The 22,376-nt window shown below is 42.8% G+C and overlaps 1 protein-coding gene across 1 annotated transcript in view; it reads left to right on the forward strand.

Annotated features, from left to right (window-relative positions):
- Positions 1-22,376, forward strand: part of msh4 (mutS homolog 4) — a 129,010-nt gene that overhangs the window by 90,792 nt on the left and 15,842 nt on the right. The window contains exons 12-17 of the mRNA XM_087990305.1: positions 3,350-3,453; positions 4,787-4,911; positions 7,310-7,510; positions 16,491-16,609; positions 18,103-18,231; positions 19,844-20,018. Coding sequence (XP_087846431.1) covers positions 3,350-3,453; positions 4,787-4,911; positions 7,310-7,510; positions 16,491-16,609; positions 18,103-18,231; positions 19,844-20,018 — 853 coding nt within the window. The remainder of the gene's footprint in view (positions 1-3,349; positions 3,454-4,786; positions 4,912-7,309; positions 7,511-16,490; positions 16,610-18,102; positions 18,232-19,843; positions 20,019-22,376) is intronic.

Consider the following 22,376-nt stretch of genomic DNA (forward strand, 5'->3'; position numbering starts at 1 on the left):
TAGTAGATAAAGTTAAACAAAACAAGATTGCAATGATGCACTTTCAACATGTACTTGTACAGCTACACATCATGTTTAGATATTTAAGAGGGACAAAAGTGTTTAGCTTTTTAAAAGCAGTTGCTATCTCCTAGGTAAAAACAATGACTGCAGATGCTGGAAACCAGAGTCTAGATTAGAGTGGTGCTGGAAAAGCACAGCAGTTTAGGCTGCATCTGAGGAACAGTAAAATCGACGTTTTGGGCAAAACATCCAGGCAGAGAGCCTGAAGGGTGGAGAGATAAGTGAGAGGAGGGGTGGGGGGGGGGAAGAAAGTAGCATAGAGTACAATAGGTGAGTGAGGGAGGGGATGAAGATGATAGGTTAGGGAGGAGGGTGAAGTGGATAGGTGGAAAAGAAGATAGTCAGGCAGGATGAGTCATGGGGACAGTGCTGAGCTGGAAGTTTGGAACTAGGGTGAGGTGGGGGAAGGGGAAATGAGGAAACTGTTGAAGTCCATATTGATGACCTGGGGTTGAAGTGTTCCAAGGCGAAAGATGAGGCGTTCTTCCTCCAGGCGTCTAGTGGTGAGGGAGCGGCGGTGAAGGAGGCCCAGGACCTCCATGTCCTCGGCAGAATGGGAGGGGGGAGTTGAAATATTGGGCCACAGGGTGGTGTGGTTGATTGGTGCGGGTGTCCCAGAGATGTTCCCTAAAACGCTCTGCTATGAGGCGTCCAGTCTCCCCAATGTAGAGGAGACTGCATCGGGAGCAACGGGTACAGTAAATGATCTTGGTGGATGTGCAGGTAAAACTTTGATGGATGTGGAATGGCTACTTTGGGGCCTTGGATGGAGGTGAGGGAGGAGGTGTGGGCGCAGGTTTTGCAATTCCTGCGGTGGTTGGGGAAGGTGCCAGGATGGGAGGGTGGGTTGTAGGGGGGCGTGGACCTGACCAGGTAGTCACGGAGGGAACAATCTTTGCGGAAGGCGGAAAGGGGTGGGGAGGGAAATATATCCCTGGTGATGGGGTCTTTTTGGAGGTGGCGGAAATGTCGGCGGATGATTTGGTTTATGCGAAGATTGGTAGGGTGGAAGGTGAGCACCAGGGGCGTTCTGTCCTTGTTACGGTTGGAGATATGGGGTCTGAGGGCGGAGGTGCGGGATGTGGACGAGATGCGTTGGAGGACATCTTTAACCACGTGGGAAGGGAAATTGCGGTCTCTAAAGAAAGGAGGCCATCTGGTGTGTTCTGTGGTGGAACTGGTCCTCCTGGGAGTAGATATGGCAGAGGCGGAGGAATTGGGAATACGGGATGGCATTTTTGCAGGAGGTGTGATCCAGGTAGCTGTGGGAGTCGGTGGGTTTGTAAAAAATTTCGGTGTCCAGTCGGTCGTCATTAATGGAGATGGAGAGGTCCAGGAAGGGGAGGGAGATGTCCGAGATGGTCCAGGTAAATTTAAGGTCAGGGTGGAATGTGTTGGTGAAGTTGATGAATTGCTCAACCTCCTCGCGGGAGCATGAGGTGGCGCCAATGCAGTCGTCAATGTAGCTGAGGAAGAAGTGAGGAGTGGTGCTGGTGTAATTACGGAAGATGGACTGTTCTACGTAGCCAACAAAGAGACAGGCATAGCTGGGGTCCATACAGGTGCCCATGGCTACCCCTTTGGTCTGGAGGAGTGGGAAGATTCGAAGGAGAAATTGTTACGGGTGAGGACCAGTTCGGCCAGACGAATGAGAGTGTTGGTGGAAGGGTACTGTTGGGGACGTCAGGAGAGGAAGAAACGGAGGGCTTGGAGGCCCTGGTCATGGCGGATGGAGGTGTAGAGGGATTAGATATCTATGGTGAAGATGAGGCATTGGGAGCCGGGGAAACCGAAGTCTTGGTGGAGGTGGAGGGCGTGGGTGGCGTCTTGAATGTGTGTGGGGAGTTCCTGGACTAGGGAGGATAGGACAGTGTTGAGGTACGTAGAAATGAATTCAGTGGGGCAGGAGCATGCTGAGACAATGGGTCGGCCAGGGTGGTCAGGCTTGTGGATCTTGGGAAGGAGGTAGAACCGGGCAGTGCGGGGTTCCTGGACTATGAGGGTGGGAGATCTCCTGAGGTGATGAGGTTCTGTGTGGTCTGGGAGATGATGGTTTGGTGATTGGGGGGTGGGGTCATGGTCGAGGGGGCGGTAGGAAGAGGTGTCCTTGAGTTGGGGTTTGGCTTCAACGGTGTAGAGGTGAGTGCACCAGACTACCACTGTGCCCCCTTTATCTGCTGGCTTAATGGTGAGGTCGGGATTGGAGCAGAGGGATTGGAGGGCTGCGCGTTGTGAGGGTGAGAGGTTGGAGTGGGGGAGGGTGGGTAGACAGGTTGAGGCAGTTAATGTCCCGGCGGCAGTTGGAAATGAAGAGGTCGAGGGCGGGTAATAGGCCAGCACAGGGTGTCCAGGTGGATGAATTGTGTTGGAGGTGGGCGAAGGGGTCCTCGGTGGGCGGGAGTCCTGATTGTGAAAGTAAGCTCGGAGGCGGAGGCAGCGGAAGAAATGTTCGGCATCACAGCGTGTATTAAATTCATTGATGCGTGGGCAGAGGGGGATGAAGGTGAGTCCTTTGCTGAGGACTGATCGTTCGTCCTCAGTGAGGGGGAGGTCAGGGGGAATGGTGAAAACTCGGCAGGGCTGGGATCTGGTGTGGGTGTGGAGCCGGGAGTGGGGGCGGAGCCGGTAACTGGAGTGGGTGTGGTGGTGGGGGAAATGGGGGTGGAGTCATGAGCAGCGGTGGTGTTCCCCTCAGGGTTCTGGGGGTGGGGATGGTGACAGTGGGATCTGTGGTGGCATGTCAGCAGAATGCAGGTGAGTGGCTTTGGGGGTTGAAGTGGTGGCAAACATGGCAGTGGGGAGGGGGGGGCGGAAGTCACTGAGCGTGTGACATCAGCAATGATGTGAGGGGCGGAAGTGATGTCACGTGTGGTGCATGGGGAATTGTGAGGGGCAGAAGTGACATCATCAATCAGCGTGGGTTTGGTGGCTGCACAAGCTGCATGCCTTATGGCGTCCGAGCAGTTCCAGAGGCCGGGGGAATCTACTGGAATGTTTAAGGAGCGCTGGTTATGGAGGCGGGGTAGATAAAAGTTTGTTGTACTTACAGTTTTTGATGTTTGAGATGGAGTTGAAATACTGTTTGTTGAGAGTATGAATTCTCCTGAGGGTGTAGTACAGAGTGGGTCCTTTGCAATTCTGAGAGTGTTGCCCTCAGCTGAGGCAGGGCTGACTGTAGAGAGGTTAGGTTGCTATCTCCTGTGTAGACTGCAAAATGGGCACCATGGCTTGATATGCTTAGAGTCCTGCAGAAAGTTTCTGTTATAAGTTTTAAATTCCTTTTTAGGTCACCATGATGAAGAACACTTACAACTTCACTACAGTCGACTTAATTAAAATGAATGAGCGGTGCCAAGAGTCTTTGCGGGAGATTTATCATATGACCTATCTGTAAGGAGATTAACAATATTCATAATGCAACTTTTGTTCTTTCAAGAAAGTTGGAATATTCTCATAACAGGTGTCATTAGGCCAAAAATGAAATGAAGGTGAAAATGAAATGCAGTGAATGGAAGTCTGTTGTAGCTCAGTGGGTAGTACTCTTGCCTCTGTATCATAATGAAGTAAGAGAATCGACATTTTGAGCATAACCTCTTCATCAGGAATGAGGCTTCAGGACATCTCTGGGACACAGGCATGAAACAACCCCACCACCCCTTGGCTGAACACTTTAACTCCCCCTCCCACTCCTCCAAGGACATGCCGGTCCTGGGCCTCCTCCATCGCCAAACTCTTACCATCCAATGCCTGGAGGAAGAGCGCCTCATCTTCTGCCTTGGACCCTCTAACCACATGGGATCAATGTGGATTTCACCTGTTTGCTCATCTTCCCTCCCCCCACCTTCTCCCAGATCCAGTGTTCCAACTCAGCACCGTCCTTTTGACATGTCCACTTCTTCCCACTTGTCTGTTCCACCCTCCTCTCCAACCTTCACCCTCACCTTCATCTACCTATTGCATTCTCAGCTACCTTCCTCCCAGTGCCACCCACCTCCCACTTATCTCTCAGCCCCCTTGGCCCACAAGCCCCATTCCTGATGAAGAGGTTATGCTCAAAATGTCGATTCTCTTGCTTCTCGGATGCTGCTTGACCTGCTGGCTTTTCCAGCACCACAATCTCGACTCTGATCTCCATCATCTGCAGTCCTCACTTTCTCTCAGAATGAAGTAAGTCTTGCTGTAGAGGTTTGAGTGAAAAATCCATGCTGATGTTGTAGCGCTCAGGCCATGCAGCATTTCTTTTAGATGAGACGTTAAACTGAACCCTCACCTGCCTCACAATTGGGTGTAAAGGACCATCATCACTCAAGAGTGTGGGAATTCTCTCTGGTGTCCTGGTCAATATTTATCCCTCAACCAACAATTAAAATACACAATTGATCTTTATTGCATTTGTGGTGTTTGAACCTTGATGTGTGTAAATTGGCTGCTATGTTTCCTCTGCTACTCTAAAATAATTCAGCAGCTGTAAAGTCCTTTGGGAACTTACTGAGACCCCCGAATGCAAATCTTTCTTTTTAATGCCAGACTCCTAAGCATTTTTGTTAATTGAGTTGCTAGTCTACAACTTGTATGCAATTTAAATTAACCTAGTTGATGTAAATTTGTGTCAGTATAATGCAAAGTAGGATGGTTTCTGTTATTCGTTTGTCATGATGAATTAATTAAGAATATTTAGTTTTGCTAATGACTTGAAATGCATTTTTTTTCTCTGTTTCTCCAGGGTAGTTTGCAAACTCCTGAGTGAGATCTACAAACATATCCATTGTCTGTACAAGCTGTCAGATGCGGTCTCCATGTTGGACATGTTGCTATCCTTCGCACACACCTGCACACTTTCAGACTATGGCAAGGGTTTCTTTTCTATCAATCTTTGTGTTGCAAGTAGCAATGTTTAAAATATGTATCTGAGAAACAAACAATGTATTTTAATCATTGAACAGATAAGAGGTTTTACACAAATCTGACTATAATTCATACTCTAGCAATTAACTACATTGTAAGACTTTTCAAAGTTTTTCCAAAACTTTGATTCAGTAAAACCAAACAGTCTTTCTAAGTAAAGAAAAGGTTGAAGAATGACCTGAGAGTCTAATTGGAAAAATTATAAGGTTGTTGGATTGGATAGATGTAGAGAACAGGTATTCATATTTATGGGTAAATAAAACTAGGGGTCTTAAATATATGATAGTCACTAAAAAATCCAATAAGAATTTCAGGAGATATCTCTACTCAGAGTAGGGAAAATGTGGAACTCTGTGGACAGCGTAGTTGTGCTGAAGTGAATAGATGCACTTTTGGGGGAAAACAAATGAGAGAGAATGGAATATGGATTACAATGATAGAGTGAAGAGAAGAAAGATGAGACGGATAGTATTTCTGCAGTGGAAGTTAGGGAAAGCAGTGAGAACGCTTAAGGAAATCAAGGAGGACAAGGGACATTAGGAAGGTCAGGATGCTGAGATCACTTTGCTGATTTGATTCAAACACAAAGGTCTACAGTCTGTATAGTTTGTTATCCTGCCTCCTGAAGGCATTGGCTCCTGCTACACTATACCATGCATTTCAGGAACCCTTGTACTTGGTTCTAATGGCCATTCTTCATTCTGCAATTGGACAACATTAGTAGAGTCTTAACTTGTATCTCTTACACTCACCCATATGGCTTGATACATAACAATCGGCAGTTAAAAATGATAGTTTATTCCACTAGCCCTGAGATGATGAGGCCAATTATCGGAGTCCAACTTTTGGCCTGAAAAAGTAGTAGGAGGAGTTCACAGTTAAGCCTTCACCGTTCGGTTAGATTGTGGTGATCTGTTGCTCAGCCCCATTTGACTTTGTGTTCATTGATAATTGAGTAGATGATCCATTTTGGAGGTCTTCTGATCTTCACTAACACAGATACAAGTCTCTAGCTGCTTCAGTTCACTTCAGGACATCAAGAAATGCATTTACTTAGGAAGGGTTTTGAACATCAACAGTGTCTTAGATGGAATGCTGTAGATTTGTGCATGTCAATCTCTAACCAAGCTGTTCCACTACAGATGCAGTACATGACAAAATGTCTGCCTCTGTATAGCCTACTTCAAAATGTTTCTGAAAACTTCCTCCTTAACCAACTTTTGGTCACTATTATAATATTCCATTATGTGGCTCATTGTCACTACCAGTGAGGTAGCGCTCCTGTGAAACATCTTGGAATGTTTTGCTATGTGCAGTATAAATGCTAATTGTTTTTGAAAGATCCAATTGACCCCCAGTGTGACTGAGATCAACTGCCTCTTTGTCAAGAAGTGTTGCCTGGAACTAGCTGATCTGAATGGATTTGTGCACCCCTGAAAGGGTGGGGGAATCCAATTCAGTGATGACTTTCGAAGAGAATTGAATAAACAATTAAAACAAAAACAATTGTAAGGCTTTGCAGAAAGTGCAAGAGAAGTGACTAATTAAGAAGTTCTTTCACAGGCATAATGGGCCTTTGAATCTATGATAAGTTAAGTGATGTGGCAAAGAGTATAGAGTGGGCGGCACGGTGGTACAGTGGTTAGCACTGCTGCCTCGCAGCGCCAGAGACCCAGGTTCAATTCCCGCCTCAGGCGACTGACTGTGTGGAGTTTGCACGTTCTCCCCGTGTCTGTGTGGGTTTCCTCCGGGTGCTCCGGTTTCCTCCCACCATCCAAAGATGTGCAGGGTCAGGTGAATTGGCCATACTAAATTCCCTGTAGTGTTAGGTAAGGGGTAAATGTAGGGGTATGGGTGGGTTTCGCTTCGGCGGGTCGGTGTGGACTTGTTGGGCCGAAGGGCCTGTTTCCACACTGTAATCTAATCTAATCTAATCTAATCTAAAGTGACGGAAAAGGATAAACCGATTACCATGTGGTATTATCTGTTACTGCCTCATCACTATGTGGAGATGCTGGTGTTGGACTGGGGTAGACAAGGTTAAAAGTCACACAAAACCAGGTTATAGTCCAACAGGTTTATTTTAATCTCTGATCTGATCTTTGTAACTTTCAGTAATTGGCAGTTGTGAAGGTACAGACATATTGTTTCTGTTTGCTTGTGACATTCACTAGTAATTACCTCACAGGTTCTTCTGATTGGCCAGTGGAGGATGGACAGAAATCCATACGTTTAACCAGGGTTTTGGCTCTTCTTTATACTGAACCACTGAGGAAATTCAGGCAGTTAACATCAATACCAACCAGGTTTTCATGATTGATTGTTCTTGGTTTTGCTCTAGTCCGTCCAGAGTTCACTGACACCTTGGCTATTAAGCAGGGACAACATCCTATTCTTGAAAAGATATCAATGGAGAAACCTGTTGCTAATAACACCTACATCTCCGATGAGAACAACTTCATCATTGTTACTGGGCCCAACATGAGTGGAAAGTCAACCTACCTTAAACAGATTGCTCTGTGTCAAATTATAGCACAGATTGGTGAGTAGGAGCATGGTAAAGTGAAATTGGATTTGACCAGAAGATGCAAAATAGAATTTAATTTGCATCAGTGGTCAGACAGTATAGAACTTGAGCGAGAAGTTTAGAGTGATGAAGCAAAAGATAAATTGATTACCATGTGGTGTTATCTGTTACTGCTTCATCATTATGCTGGACTGGGGTGGACAAAGTTAAAAACCACACAGCACCAGATTATATATAATTCAACAGGTTTATTTGGAAGTAATGGCTTGCAGAGCACTGGTCCTTCATCAGATAACTATGGAGCAGGATCATAAGACACAGAATTTATAGCAAAATGTCAGTGTCATGCATGCAACTGAAACGATATATTGAACAAAACTAGATACTGTTAAGTCTTTCATCTTTTAGAATGGGTTGCAGATTTTGGTTCATTAATATGTCAATCCCAGAAGTTCTTGTAAGTCACCTTTTCAAGATAAGTTAAGGTTTTATAAAAAAAAAGTTACATCTCAGCTCAGACTTTGCATTAAAGGTGTGAAGTTCGAGTCTGTCTGTATCCCAGTCAGACTGGTTCTGTTTCCAAAGTAGGAATTTATAAAATATTATATGGATTGACTACCTGCAGATTGTGTGCTTTTTGAATAAAATAGAATGTATCTGCAATTATAATTCTGCAAATTCACCCCATAGACTTACGCGTGTGTGGATGTGTGTGCGTGCATTGTGGGGGGTGGGGAGAGAATGTGTGTGTGTGGGAGAGAGCGTGAATGTGAGACTGTGTTTTTGCATGTGTGTGCCTCTCAGGGGGTGTATGTGTGTATATCAGAGAGGTTCTGTGTGAGTATGTAAGAGTGTATGTATATGTGTGAGAGTGTAAAGTGTAGTGGGGTCACCTATAGTGTGACATGAACCCAATGTCCCCGGTTGAGGCCATCCTCACGGGTTCTGAACTTGACTATCAGCCTCTGTTCGGCCACTCTGCATTGTTGCATATCCCGAAGTCCGCCTTGGAGGATAGTCACCCTTCATCATTACTATACTTGTTGATTTCTTATTGAAACCTTGCGGAAGTCCTATCACTTTCATGATTGCAATTTTTCAGCAAGACCTTCTCAGGGCTGTTAAGGGATGAATGTCAGTTAATTTGCAAAAACAAATGATAATAAACATAATTTTCTAAAGAATTATATTTGAACATTCACGATTTTGTATAAAGTTAAACTTACTTTATAAGAACATTTTCACATGGCCTCATATCTTTATGATCATCCACCATAACTTTATTTAAACTTTATCTTAAACCTCTGAAACCACTATTAATAGTATTCATAGTGCCTTTGCGTTAAATTTTATTTCATCTCTTCCCCTCAGTGCAGCAAACAAAAGGTGCGCTTAGGTTTTTTTTGGTTCATAGTTTGTAAGGTCTTTTTTCTGTGGTTCATAGTTTGTAAGGCTAAATTCTTCAGCTGCATTTGAACACAAAGAGGGAGTCAGCACAGGATAAACTGAGGCACAGGATCGGAGGTCCAACACTTCAGCTTCAACTGAGCAGAGAAAAAGCAACAGGATAAACTGGGACCCAGGATCAGGGGGATAGCAGCAAGAGGGGGATCCAGCGAGTTGATATATTAAGAGGAGAAACTTAGTTTAACAGCTGCCGCTTTGGGAGTCTACTAATAGAGAAGGCAAATCAAACAGTGACACCACAGGAAAGTGGTGTGTTGATTGGTTCAGGATTTTTAAAACATGTTTTTGTATTTTTTTGGAAGAAGGGATTGTCATGGTCAATATAATAAAATTACATAAGTAATTACATTAGTATGGTAAGTTAACATAGTAGGAAGTTAAGAGTATTTCTACAGAAGCATAATTATTTTTAAAGAAAGGACTACTAAGGGGCTGACAGAAGCCATGGCAGCAGAGCTCACATCCGTGAACATACTCATAGAACATAGAACCTAGAAGAATACAGCGCAGTACAGGCCCTTCGGCCCTCGATGTTGCGCCGATCCAAGCCCACCTAACCTACACTAGCCCACTATCCTCCATATGCCTATCCAATGCCCGCTTAAATGCCCATAATGAGGGAGAGTCGACCACTGCTACTGGCAGGGCATTCCATGAACTCACGACTCGCTGAGTAAAGAACCTACCCCTAACATCTGTCCTATACCTACTCCCCCTTAATTTAAAGCTATACCCCCTTGTAATAGCTGACTCCATACGTGGAAAAAGATTCTCACTGTCGACCCTATCTAAACCCCTAATCATCTTGTACACCTCTATCAAGTCACCCCTAAACCTTCTTTTCTCCAATGAAAACAACCCCAAGTGCCTCAGCCTTTCCTCATACGATCTTTCTACCATACCAGGCAACATCCTGGTAAACCTCCTCTGCACCCGTTCCAGTGCCTCCACATCCTTCCTATAGTATGGCGACCAAAACTGCACACAATACTCCAGATGCGGCCGCACCAGAGTCTTATACAACTGCAACATGACCTCAGTACTCCGGAACTCAATTCCTCTACCAATAAAAGCCAGTACGCCATATGCCTTCTTCACCGCACTATTTACCTGAGTGGCAACTTTCAAAGATCTATGTACATGGACACCAAGATCCCTCTGCTCATCCACACTACCAAATATCCGACCATTAGCCCAGTACCCCATCTTGTTGTTACTCTTACCAAAGTGAATCACCTCACACTTAGCTACATTGAACTCCATTTGCCACCTTTCTGCCCAGTTCTGCAGCTTATCTATATCCCGCTGTAACCTGCCACATCCTTCCTCACTGTCTACAACTCCTCCGACTTTCGTATCATCCGCAAACTTGCTCACCCAACCTTCTAGCCCCTCCTCCAGGTCATTTATAAAAATGACAAACAGCAATGGTCCCAAAACAGATCCTTGCGGAACACCGCTAGTGACGGCACTCCAACTTGAACCTTTGCCATCAACTACTACCCTCTGTCTTCTGCCAGCCAGCCAACTCCGAATCCAAACCTCCAACTCACCCTCAATGCCATACCTCCGTATTTTTTGCAGTAGTCTACCATGGGGAACCTTATCAAACGCCTTACTAAAATCCATATACACCACATCTACCGCTTTCCCCTCGTCCACCTCCTTAGTCACCTTCTCAAAGAATTCAATAAGGTTTGTGAGACACGACCTGCCCTTCACAAAACCATGCTGACTATCCTTGATCACATTATTCCTATCCAGATGTTCATAAATCCTATCCCTTACAATTCTCTCTAAGATTTTGCCCACAACAGAAGTGAGACTCACCGGCCTATAGTTACTAGGGCTATCCCAACTCCCCTTCTTGAACAAGGGAACCACATTTGCTAGCCTCCAGTCTTCTGGCACTACTCCTGTAGACAACGAGGACATAAAAATCAAGGCCAATGGCTCTGCAATCTCCTCCCTTGCTTCCCAGAGAATCCTAGGATAAATGCCATCAAGCCCAGGGGACTTATCTATTTTCACCCTTTCCAGAATTTCGAACACCTCTTCTCTACATACCTCAAAGCCATCCATTCTACTTAATTGTGACTCAGTATTCACATTGACAACAATGTCCTGTTCCTGATTGAATACTGAAGAAAAGTATTCATTCAGTGTCTCCCCAATCTCTTCAGCCTCCACACGCAACTTCCCACTACTATCCTTGACTGGACCTATTCCTACCCTAGTCATTCTTTTATTCTTGACATACCTATAGAAAGCCTTAGGGTTTTCCCTAATCCTACCAACTAAGGACCTTTCATGTCCCCTCCTTGCTCCTCTTAGCTCTCTCTTCAGGTTCTTCCTGGCTACCTTATAACTCTCAATCGCCCCAATTGAACCTTCAAGCCTCATCTTTACATAGGCCGCCCTCTTCCATTTAACAAGGGATTCCAGTTCCTTATTAAACCACGGCTCCCTCACACGACCCTTTCCTCCCTGCCTGACGGGTACATACTTATCAAGGACACTCAATAGTTGCTCCTTGAACAAGCTCCTCGTATCAATTACGCCCTTGCCTTGAAGCTTACTTTTCCAAGCCACACATCCTAAGTCATGCCTCACCACATCATAATTTCCCTGCCCCCAGCTATAACTCTTGCCCTGTAGTGCACACTTATCCCTCTCCATCACTAGAGTAAAAGTCACCGAATTGTGGTCACTGTCCCCAAAGTGCTCACCTACCTCTAATTCTAACACCTGGCCTGGTTCATTACCCAGAACCAAATCCAGTATGGCCTCACCTCTTGTTGGCCTATCTACATATTGTGTCAGGAAACCCTCCTGCACACATTGGACAAACACTGACCCATCTAACGAACTTGAGCTATAGCTTTCCCAATCAATATCAGGAAAGTTAAAGTCCCCCATAACAACCACCCTATTACATTCACTCTTCTCCTGAATCATCCTCGCAATCCTTTCTTCTACGTTTCTAGGACTATTAGGAGGCCTGTAAAAAACTCCTAACAGGGTGAGCTCACCTTTCCTATTCCTAACCTCAACCCAAACTACCTCAGATGGCGAGTCTTCATCCATTGTCCTTTCCACAGCTGTAATACTATCTTTGACAAGCAATGCCACACCTCCCCCTCTTTTACCCCCACCTCTGACCCTACTAAAACATTTAAACCCTGGAACCTGCAACAGCCAATCCTGTCCCTGTTCTACCCATGTCTCCGTAATAGCCACAACATCGAAGTCCCAGGTACCAACCCACGCTGCAAGTTCACCTACCTTATTTCGTATACTTCTTGCATTGAAGTATACACACTTCAAGCCACTTTCCTGTTTACAGGCACCCTCCTTTGAAATTAATGCTTCTGTGCTTTTTGGAAAATCATGGAAACTTCAGCTATCCCTGGTGGCCACATGTACAAGAGGTGTGCCCAGCTCCAGCTATTAGTTAACTAAATTTTTGAACTGGAGCCATGAGCGAATTTACTGTGAAGCATGATGATGCTTGGAAAGCATTTTCAGTGAAGGCTGAGCAGGCAGAAAGGGTATGGGTGACCACCTGGCAGAGTAGAGGAAGGCAAATGTCCCCTGTGGCCATCTTCTTTCAATAGATGTACTTTTGGGGAAGATGACTGTGCAGGGAAAAGCAGTGGGAGTCAACCTCATGGCACCATGGTGGGTCTGCTGCACAAGGTGGGAAGAAGAACGACAGGGCTATATTGGTAATGGATTCAATGTAAGGAGAACAGACAGGCATTTCTACAGCTGCAAAAGAGACTTGATGATGGCATGTTGCCTCCCTGGTGCCAGGTTAGGGATGTACTGACTGGCTGCAGGGCATTCTGAAATAGGGAGGACAAACATGCAGAGATTGTGGTACATATTGGTACTGATGATATAGGTGGAAAAAAGGGATGAGGTCCTGCAAGCAGAAATTAGGGAATTTGGAAGTAGATTCAAGAACAGGATCCCAAAGGTAATAATCTCCGGATTACATTTGTTTCCATGTGCTAGCACACATAGAAATAAGAGGTTAGTCCAGATAAATGTGAGGCTGAACAGATGGTGCAGAAGGGAGGCTTTTAGATTTTTGGGACATTGGGATGATTTTTGGGGGCAGTAGGACCTGTACAAGGCAGACAGGTTACACATGAAAGGGAGGCATATGGCAAATACCAAGGGCTCAAAGCCACAGAAGCCTTGGAGGATTGCAGAATGTGCAAGGGCAAATTTAAAGTAAACTAGGAGCACAAAATCAGGAATGAAAGAACAATGACAGGTAAAATAAAGGAAAATCATCAGTTATTTTGCAAGTATATTAAGAATAAAATAATAACTAGGGCCAATTAAGGACCACGGTGGTCATTCAGCGTGGAGCCAGAGGATGTAGGTAGGGTTCTAAATGAATACTTTGGCTTGGTATTAACCAGTGAGAAGCACAAAATAGGTATAAAAGTCAGGGAAGAGGACTGTGATATACTTAAATTAACATCAACAGAGAGGGGCTTCAGAGTGGTCTGCCAGGCTTAAAAGTAGATAGGTTTCCAGGACTGGATGAAATGTATCCCAGACTGTTGAGTGAGGCAAGGGAGAAAATAGCAGTGGTGCTGGCAATAATTTTCAGTTCCTCCCTAGCCACAGGTGTGATGACAGAGGACTGTAGGACAGCCAAGTGTGTTACTATTATTTGAGAAAGGAACATGAGATAAATCCGGAAACTACATACCAGTCAGCTTAACCTTAGTAGTGGGGAAACGTATTCTCAGTGACAGAATTAAGCTGCATTTGGTGAGGCAGAAATTAATAAACAACACTCAGCATGGGAAGGTCATGTCTGACCACTTGAGTGAATTTTTTGAAGAGGTAACCAGGTGTGTAGATGAGGGCAATGCATTTGATTTGTTCTATTTGGATTTCAGAAAGCTTTTGATAAGGTCACTCATTACAGACCCATAGTGATGGTAAGAGCCCATGGGATCCAAGAAAATTTAGCTAATTGGATCCAGAATTGGCTGCATGGCTGGAAGCAAAAGGTGATGGTCAAGGGGTACTTTTGTGACTGGAAGCCTGTGTCTAATGGGTTTCAGCAGGGATCAATGTTGGGGCCCTTGGTGTTTATTGTATTTGTAACTTTTTAGTTGAATTAATTGATTTAGACTTGAATGTAAGTGGATTGATCAGTAAGTTCTCAGATGAAATGAAAATTGGTAGGATGGCAAATAGTGAGAAGGATAACCTTAAATTACAGGAGGATATATGTGGTCAAATGGGTTGATCAGTGGTAAATGGAATTCAATCTGGCTAAGTGTGAAGTGATGCACTTGGACAGGAAAAACAAGGCAAGGAAATACATGATGAACAGTTGGACCCTATGTAGCACCAAGGATTCAGAGGGATCTTGGTGTGCATGTCCACTGGTTCCTTAAGGTAGCAGGACAAGTAGATAAAGTGTTTAAGAAGGCATATGGAATATTTGCCTCTTTTAGCTGAAGCATAAATTTGAAGAGCAGGTAGGTCATGCTGAAACTGTATGAAACATTGTGTGCAGTTCTAAAATCCACATTATAGGAGGAATGTGATTGCACTGGAGAGAGTACAGAGGAAATTTACCAGGACGTTGCCTGTGATGTTTCAGTTATGAAGAGGAATTGCATTGACTGTGATTGTTTTCCTTAGAGTGGAGGAGACTGCGAGGGACATGACTGAAATGTATGAAATGATGAGAGGCATAGATGGGGTTGAGACAAAGAAACATTTCCCCTTGATGGATGGATCAGTGATCAGGGGCATGGATTTACGGTAAGGTGAAGGAGGTTTAGAGGAGATGTGAGGAAAATCTTTTTCACCCAGAGAATGGTGGGAATCTGGAACTCACTACTTGTAATGGTGGCGGAGGCAGAAACCGTCTTAACATTGAAGAAGTATTTAGATGTGCACTTGTGACGGAAAGGCAAATATGCCTATGAGCCAATTGCCAGAAAATGGGGTTAAAACAGGTAGTTGTTTTTGACTGGCACAGCCTTGATCGGCTGAAAGGACCTTTTCTGTGCTATAGACCTCCATGACTCTGACACTTTCTGTTAAGCACTCTGAGATGTTTTGCTTCTTTAAAGGTACTTTATAAATGCAAAGTTAAAACTCACACAACACAGGTTATAGTCCAACAGGTTTATTTGGAAGCACTAGCTTTCGGAGGGCTGCTCTTTCATAAGATACTTTCATAAGTATATAAGTATAAGATCGTAAGGCACAGAATTTATAGCAAAAGTTTACAGTGTGATGTAACTGAATTTATCTATTGAAAAAGACCTGGATTTAGCTTTGCTCTAAAAAGTTAACAGGATTAATAATAAATTGTTGATTGTTGTTTACGTTATAAACTGTCTGATTTCTGTGATTCTTAGAGTTTGTTAGGAAGAATTAAGCAATTTTGAGGGTGTTTGAATGTTTTAATTTCACTGTGTTGTGAATTCAGCAGTAACAACTCTGATTTGGTCTGGCTTGCTATCCCTGTGTCATAATAGTGTGTAAATTGGAATAACAAGGATCAAGAATATTAAAAGTATTAAACAGGACTTGTTTACTGGTGCACCCAGTAATTTATTTTAACAGTTTTTACATTGATTGCCATACTGAGCAAATCAGAGTGTTCATACCTGCCTGGAGGAGAGGTCAGACGCTCGATTTGAAGCAGATGATGAAAGATTGACAGATTTAATCAGTTTTCTTCCTCACTTCCTCTCTTCAGTTTAATAGCTTGTATATTAGTTCATGCCTCATATAGGAACCAAACTACCAAGAGAATGGGGTGAAAATACATCACTGTTAAACCTCTCCTGACCTCTAAACATCTCACTTTTCATTAACAACAGATTTCAAAAGTAAGCAAGGAAATTACACAAAATACTTAAAACAAACTCATTGGGAAAAAGGGGATGAACTGAAAGAGGTATTTAAAATACTGAAGAAATTCAGAAATGGAGGGGAAAACTGGTTTAAAAAAATATTTTTTTAAGAGTTAAGAATTTAAATCTGTCAAATTTCAATATCTGTTCTGCATGACTATCTGACCCCTTCTCCAGGCTAGCATGAACACTCTGTTGTGCTCAGTAGAGCAGTCAATGAAAGTAACTTGCTCCTTCCCCTATTGTGCACTGCATTTAGTATTCTTCGGCCAGTTCATATATCCCCAGATGACCACACAACAAATCTTAGCAATATTAATGCTAATTCTTGGGGTTTAATGGTGCAAATCATAAAGAAAATGTTTCCAGTTGTGAGAGAGACGGAATCAAGGTGCCACCGGTGTGATTGAAAGTTTGTGAGGAACATGACCACCAGCATGGATCATTTGGGTTAAACGGTTTGCCATTGATGTAAATTTTATATAATTTGTGTAAATCTGAAAGAAGATTATAAAAAGCATTGTAAAATTTTTAAAGTCTAAATGCATTCTTGTTCTGCTGAATATAGAAAAATTGAAGACAAGTGATAGATAACAATTCCTTTCCTCCCCAACTAGGTTCCTTTGTTCCAGCTGAGTATGCTTCATTTCGAATAGCTGATCAGATTTTTACTAGGATTGGTGTCGACGATGATATTGAAACAAACTCATCAACCTTCATGAAGGAGATGAAAGAGGTCTAAATGTATTTTTAACACCCCTTTGGATCTTTTCAAAGACATAGTGTTTATGATCATTTATATTTAATGGAGAGTGTTAGAATCATCTGGAAATGTTGGTAGGGTATTATTTTATGTCATAATCTAGGTTGAAATTGCAGTGCAGTACTGAGGAAATGCTGCATTAGAGGATATCATTTGGATGAGCTGTTATGTTGACTGTGCTGGTGACTAGAAGCTTCAGCGTGTATCTCTTCCTTTTCTGGCAGGTAATATTCATCAGGCGTGATTCACTGATAAATTTCTGAGTGGCATTACAGGTTAACATAAAAGTCATTTGACTTCCAGACTACTCAGACCCCTTGGCATCATGGTAGCCCACAAACCTATCAACACACTTAAATAGCGATTAATGAACCTAAAGGATCCATTAGATACCACCAGCAAAACTAACGTCATTTACAACATACCATGTAAGAACTGTTAAGAACGCTACGTTGGACAAACTAGCAGGAAACTTGCCACCAGGAAGCATGAACACCAATTGGCCACCAAAGGACACGACCTACTATCACTAGTTTCTATACCTACAAAGAAGGACACCATTTTGACTGGGACAACACACATCCTTGGACAGGTGAAACAAATACATGCACGAAAATCCTTAGAAACATGACATTCTAACCAGAACTCCATCAATAAGTACATCAATTTAGACCCTATCTACCTTCCCTTGAAAAAAAACCGGAAATGACATCACCCACCTTAAGAAACCAAGACCTATAAATAAAGAGGTGGAACATACCACTGTTTCACCAGAGACTGTCACTGATGATGTTACCTGGTGTGGTGACGAAACGTCTGAAAACAAACTTTCAAGCTCAGTGAGCTAACTTACATACTTAGTATTTTGATATGTTCTTCCTATTGTACTAGTCAATATTTATCCCTCGCCCAACTTCACTAAGAAAGATTATCTGGTCTTTATCACCTTGCCGCTGTGGGGTTTGCTGGGTACAAATTGATGATCATGAAGCCTAAGCTAAAGTAGTGTTTTGAAATGTTTGAGATCCTGAATAATGCCAGAAAAATGTAAAGTTGTTTCTTATTGCAACAAAACAACACTTTTCCAGAGTTTTGAAATAATCTCATTATTTCCAGCAATATTATGATTTGGGATAGTCAGCATAGCTTTGTGCATGGAAAATTGTATATCACAAACTTGATCAAGTTTTTTGAGGATGTGACCAAGACGTTGGATGAGGGCAGAGCCATCAAAGTTGCCTATGTGAAATTTAGCAAGGCCTTCGACAAGGTTCTGCATGGTAGGCTAGTTGGTAAAGTTAGATCACTTGGGATCCAGGAAGAGCTAGCCAATTGGATACAAAATTGGAGCAGGCCTCTTACTCCTAATAAATCCAAACCAAGATGTAGCTAGATACATGATATAGAAATTGAAGGTTATTTTGATGATTAGAAGATTCAGTATGCATCTATTCCTTTTCTTGCAGGTAACATACATTATGCATAATGCCACTGATAAATCTCTCATTATAATTGATGAATTGGGTAGAGGAACCAGTACAGAAGAAGGCATTGGGATTTGTCATGCTGTCTGTGAGTTTCTGCTCAGTTTCAAGGTAAAGGGTTTGTTTATGCAAGTGTGAACAAAGTTTGGGATTTATAAGAACAGTATCAAAACTGTGTCATTTTCCATATATATTAGGAAAGATTGAAAAAACTGGGACTTTTCATCTCTATAATAGAGAAGACTGAGGAATAGCCTGACAGAGGTCCAATATTATAAAGGTGGTTTCATAGGACTGAACTTAATGGTCCCATGTATCTTGGGTGGTCCTGTAAAACCCCATGTATTGCCTCTCTACTAACCACACATTCACAATTTTACAGATGTGAAGACCAGAGCTGAAAATGTGTTGCTGGAAAAGCGCAGCAGGTCAGGCAGCATCCAAGGAACAGGAGAATCGATGTTTCGGGCATAAGCCCTTCTTATGCCCGAAAAGTCGATTCTCCTGTTCCTTGGATGCTGCCTGACCTGCTGCCCTTTTCCAGCAACACATTTTCAGCTCTGATCTCCAGCATCTGCAGTCCTCACTTTCTCCTCGAAGATGTGAAGACCAGCTGTTTTTTCCCAGATGAAGGGCTTAAGTGGCCAATTACTGGCTCAATTTTACAGATGGCAAGAGAAGGTCATGGATGGAGGGAGGCCTGGCAGATCACCCTGCTCAAATGGAGAGGTGTCTTTATCGCATGTAAAATTCTGTCCAAAAGACAGATGCACAGAAAATGTTTCCACTTGAGAGAGAGGACAGAATTAGGCCCAATAAATACAGAACGGTCATAAATAAGCCCAACAGAGAATTCAGGAAAGACCACTGATACTCAAAGAATGGCTAGAAGTAAACCTCAATATTAAGCATTGCATGGACTAGTTCAGCTATATGGCCTGTTCCTGTGTTATAGATACTATATGATCAACATTAGCAGAAATTGCAGTGAGAGGATAAGGTTATAGAGGACATTATAAAGTACTTGCATTTTATAGTACTTTTGATATTGTAAACACAAATGGTAATTTGTGCAGAGTGTGATCCCATAAATAGCAATATAGTAATGAACCAGATAGCTTATTTTATTGATCTTGCTTGAGAGTGAATATCAGCCAGGCCAACCCAGGAGTGAACTCGCCTACTCTTCTTTGAAATTATGTCATGGGACCATTAACATTCATCTGAAGAGACTTGATGAAACCTCAAATTACTTAGTGCACATAATGATTGTTCCTCTGCCAGTGCAGCACTCCTTTAACACTGGACTAAAAATGTCACTCTAAGTGATCAGATCAGATCAGGAAGCTTGGACAACATTTTGACTAAGAGGCAGTAGTGCTCTACCCGCTGAGCTATGGCTGACTCACGGCAACACTGCATAGCAGGAAATGCATTCACCTGCAACAGGCAGCTTTGTTGAAGTGGTTTTCTTTGATGTTTGTCATTATTTATTTTTCCTTTATTATTTCAAGGAATGTGAGCATTGATGGCATAATCAACATTTGTTGCTTATATGTAATTGCCCTGAATCAAGTTGTTTTCATAAAAGAGTTAGGGGATGGGGAGGACTTTGAACCATATTCCTAGAACTGTAGCTTGGGTTTCTGGATTACTATTCCAGTAATGTTACCACAATGTCTCACCCTGTTTGAAACAAGTTGTTTGCTTTCTTTCCACTTAGGCATTCACGTTATTTGCCACTCACTTCCTAGAAATCTGCCACCTTGATGCTTTATATCCCAATGTGGAAAACAACCACTTCGAAGTTCAACATAATCGAAGCAGGACTGGAAACTGTAGTAAAATTGTCTACACATACATCCTCTCCAAAGGTTATACTGAGGAGAAAAATTATGGTAAGCTATACTGCTAGACCTGGGAACTTTGGAACAGAAGTAGGCTGTTTGGCCCCTTAAGTCCACTCTGCCCTTAAATGCAATTGCAGCTGACCTGCACCCAAACTCTATTTGCTCCATATCCCTGACTGCCCTTGATCAATAAAAATCCATAAATCTCAATTTTGAAAGTTTAATTTGATTCAGCAAAGCCTTATGTATCAGTTTCCCATGTGGTACTCAGCTACCCTACCCTCATGCAAACACATGGCCACTTCCTCAAAATTCCTCCAGATTTGTGTGGCATGACTTCCCTTTAACAAAACCATGCTGACTACCTCTGATCAAACCTTTCCTTTTCAGGTGGAAATTAATTTTCTCCTTCCCTATTTTCCCTACCGCTGATGTTAGACTTACTGGTTTGTGGTTTCTTGGCCTGTATCTACCAGTCGCTAATAAAATAGGACCACATTTGCTGTCCTCCAATCCTGCAGTACCTCCCCTGTGGCTAGAGATGGTATAAAATTTGGGTCAGGGCCCATGTTATTTCCTCCCTTGTCTCACACAGCAGCCTGGGATATAACTCATCTGGACCTGGGACCTCTACTTTTAAATCCACCATTACTTCCTCAATTCTTCTGTCAATCTGCTCAAGAATTTCACAGTCTATCTTATTGAATTATGCACTTACATCCTCCTGTCCCACGTGAAGACAGATGTGAAGTACTCATTTAACATTCTACCAAGGTCCTCTAGCTTCATGCATAGATTGCCTCCATACTCCCCAAAAGGCCCTGCTCTTTTTCTGGTTACTCTCTTACCCTTGATATATTTGTAGAATAACTTGGGATTCTCCCTAATCTTGCCCATCAACATTTTCTCATGCCCCCTCTTTGTTCTCCTAATTGCTTTCCTAAGATTCCCCCCCCCCCCCCGCACTATTTATACTCCTCTAGGGCTTCCATATTTTACTCCCGATGGTATACTTCTCTTTTTCCCTCTTTAGCCAATTCTGAAAATTCATAGAATTCACAGATCTCTGGGCTTGCTATAATTTCCTATATTTCCTATTTTTCACTCTAAAGGGAACATGTTGGGTCTGTATCTTCCCAGGCATCATTTTGAATACCCACTGCTGTTCTGCTGTGGATTTAACCTCAAGTAGCTGTCCTCAGTCTATTTTGGTCAGGTCTAGGCTTATTTTAATAAAATCTACCTATCCCAATCCAAAACCCTATTTTGCAGACCATCTTTCTCCTTTTCCATGACAAACTTAAAACATACACTATTCAACAATGGTTGGTACCATGTGAAACTCTTAGATACTGAAGCAGTCCATGTCCAAATGCAGCATGACCTGGACAATATCTAGGTTTGGGCTGACAACTATTGAATAATATTCACACCACACATATGTCAGGTAATGGCCATCTACAGCAAGAGAGAATCTAACCATCACCCTTGACATTCACTGGCCTTTATTATAATTGAATTCCCCACTCTCAACACCCTAGCTGTGCATGGACTGTAGCTGTAGGCAACTCAATACCACTTTCTCAAGGGCAATTAAGGATGGGAAATAAATGCTGACCCAGCCAGCGACACCCACATCCTCTGATTGAATAAAAAATAGCTTGTTTCATAGGTGTTTATTAAATAGTATAAAGTGAGATAGGGCTACCTGTTCAGTTTTAATTTGGTATAATTGCATTTCTTGGTTTAAAAAATAAATGAGAAATTTTATTACCTAAAGAGACCATGGCAGTGGGCAATGGAAGGGATTGTTATATGCCTGACTTGTAGTTGCATTCCCAAAATGCATACAACTGCGATGTCCATTAACACACTTGAGGCCTTCTGCATCCAGAGGGAGCTGCCGGGCTGGTGTGCATTCTCTCCACCCACAATGGAGTTTTAATTGAAACTTCAAAATTTTATTTGAACTTCTGATTTTGTTACAATGCCCCTTCTAATTTGGTTTAATTAGTTTAATGTAAATTTAGTCTTCATTGGAGTATAATGAGAAACATGGTAACCATAAACAGCTCGAGGTGGTGATATATGGAGAAGGTCATTATTCCAGTCTCTCTCTTATGGTTACAAACATGCCAGGGTGTCCTTGGAAAGGGTCCACTGATATGCTTCCACAATTGATGAGCACTGCGGACACTAGAGTGCATTATCTCCATAAAAACATTTCAGTTCAATTTTAAAGATGCATTGCCCACTTTTTAATTTGGTTTATTAATTTAGTATCTACTTCAAAGAGTATAAAAAGAAATATGGTGACCATAAACAAGTCCAGGCAGTGAGCTATAGGGGATACTTGCCTGCCTGTCTCCTGTCTGTCCCCATAGAGGGAACTTAGGGTGTCCACTG

The sequence above is a fragment of the Chiloscyllium plagiosum genome, unplaced genomic scaffold (assembly GCF_037043375.1).
Source record: "Chiloscyllium plagiosum isolate Xiang-an unplaced genomic scaffold, Cpla_swu_hap1 HiC_scaffold_9, whole genome shotgun sequence".
In the NCBI taxonomy this organism is placed as follows: Eukaryota; Metazoa; Chordata; class Chondrichthyes; order Orectolobiformes; family Hemiscylliidae; genus Chiloscyllium; species Chiloscyllium plagiosum.